The sequence below is a fragment of the Elaeis guineensis genome, chromosome 11, assembly GCF_000442705.2.
Source record: "Elaeis guineensis isolate ETL-2024a chromosome 11, EG11, whole genome shotgun sequence".
Lineage (NCBI taxonomy): Eukaryota > Viridiplantae > Streptophyta > Magnoliopsida > Arecales > Arecaceae > Elaeis > Elaeis guineensis.
The window spans coordinates 119824455-119826379 of NC_026003.2; the positions used below are offsets into that span (position 1 = coordinate 119824455).

The 1925-nt window shown below is 48.5% G+C and overlaps 1 protein-coding gene across 1 annotated transcript; it reads right to left on the reverse strand.

The window, feature by feature from the left end:
- On the reverse strand, positions 1-1925 carry LOC105053784 (late embryogenesis abundant protein At5g17165). Its single transcript, XM_010935067.3, has 2 exons — positions 1664-1925; positions 1-513 (listed from the first exon to the last, which is right to left on the reverse strand). The coding sequence occupies exons 1-2, from the start codon at positions 1786-1788 to the stop codon at positions 255-257; spliced, it is 384 nt and encodes a 127-aa protein (XP_010933369.1). The 5' UTR covers positions 1789-1925; the 3' UTR covers positions 1-254.

Below are 1925 nucleotides of genomic sequence, written 5' to 3' on the forward strand. Positions count from 1 at the left end.
TGGAGCTGAAAATCACAACGTTTCCAATATACGGAAATTGAAAGAAAGAGAATACATATTACATATATCATCATCGTCACTGTCACAATCACACCATACACTGCCACGTACATGTGACAAGCACCGGCGCACGTAAACGGCGCACGCTTATTACAGTAGTATTATCACGGTACTATTCGGAACCGGAGAGAGTTGACGGCCCAGCACGAGAATTGCCGACGATCGTCTCTCCGCCCGTGAGTCGGCGGGCTCGATCAGGCGTGGGGAGGCTTGTCGACGTCCTCAAGGGCGCGGAACCAGGCCTTCTGGTCCAGCACAGAGGGACCATTCCCGGCCGGCGCGATGAGATCCCCGCCGCCGGCGGAGTTCTGGTCGGCAGGCCCGAACACGCCGGTCTTAGGGTGCGGGCCCCAGTACTTGTCCGACTGCACAGAGATCACATCGTCCGGCACGATGCTTGGACGCACCTGATCGTCGATGTTCTTATCGTACGTCGACTCGTGCACGCCCCTCCTGCAGCACGTCAAAAAGATTAAAAAAAAACAACGTAAACGTACACGAGTCAGCGAACGACGACAAAACAAGGACCACTCACCTTTATTCTTTTAAACGGGCAAGATGCTTAAATAAGTATTAACTTGCCGACCACAAATTGGAAAAGGAGGGGCATTTTGGTAAATTAGGGGAGTCGGGACCGGGGCCGGACGGGCCGGTACTTGAACAAACACCGAGGGAGACAAGACCTATCCCACGTGCGTCGGTGATGGAAGCACAGTTACAGAAAAAGACCTAAATGCCCCCATTGGGATCCCTTAATTCACCCGTACGTCATTTAAAGCAGTTGAAGGGTCCTTGTATCATCAGGACCGTCCAAACCAAACGTTCCGAAAGCTGATAACATGCTAATCGAACGGTTGCTATTGCTGGTCTGGCCCCAGGGCAGGTGATCTGAATGGATCGGATTCTGACTGTCCGGATCGAGAATCGCGTTCGTAGTGGATGCGTTCTGGCTTTCTCCTTCCCATTACCGCTTATCGGCACAGAAAGGAAAGAGAGAATAAGAGGGGTACAGAAGGAGGCAGCAACGACTGTACGGTGACTGACAGCGACGAATTCTTATTGGTTCGATCAGGTCCACCACCTCAGCTTGTCCGAGTGTCCATTTGTAGTTGGAATGGTCCACCGCTGAGTTGATGGACCTGGTCCAGCCGATGCTTTCAGTACTAGGACGGTTGTTGTGGTAGATAATTTTTCGACAAAAGAATACAAACAAACCTATTATGATCAAAAAATCCAGCCAGAATATATTTTTTTTGGGTAAATGTTTTCGTTTGTCTCTTGTACTCACTTCTTGTGTTGAGATAAATTTATATTTTTTTACAACAAAAAAAATTCGAGAGCAAAAGAAAACAAAACGTAGATAGTAGATCGGTAGAGATCGTCGGTCTTAAAAGAAGTTTCTAAAGAAAAATCCGTTCGAGATTGCGAGCTAAAACAAATCAAGAAAAATACCAACATAACGAGTGGAATCGCTCTTAAAAGATGGGTACGTAGAAAAAAAAAAAAAAAAAACAGATCCTAAAGCTCACTGGTCAGAAATAACTACTAAAAACCATGGGCAAAAAGAAGGGCATTCGAGAGAGATGATAGAGCGGAGAGATACTTAGAAGCCAAGGCCACGAAAGAAGGGAAGGAAGCAGGATTTCGAGAGCCGGCCGCCCAGATCTGGTTCACGAAACGCTTCGCGAAGCTGCCAGCGACCACTTGCCCCTTCGTACTGGCTGCCATACACAAGAAAGAACAAGATCCCCTCTCGGATCGAGCTCGGTCTGAGAGAGTTTCGCCCGGAGCACCGAGAGAAAAAGAGGTGTGGGACTCCGCTGAAGGAGAGGGAGGGTGGATGGAGAGGAAGAGACAACTACCAT

What these genes read in the sequence shown, in the direction of transcription:
- LOC105053784 (XM_010935067.3), bottom strand. Translation starts at nt 1,788, where the DNA reads ATGGCAGCCAGTACGAAGGGGCAAGTGGTCGCTGGCAGCTTCGCGAAG. An exon ending in TTCGTGGCCTTGGCTTCTAA is followed by an intron (nt 514 to 1,663) that starts GTATCTCTCCGC and finishes GACGTGCTGCAG; the next exon opens with GAGGGGCGTGCACGAGTCGA.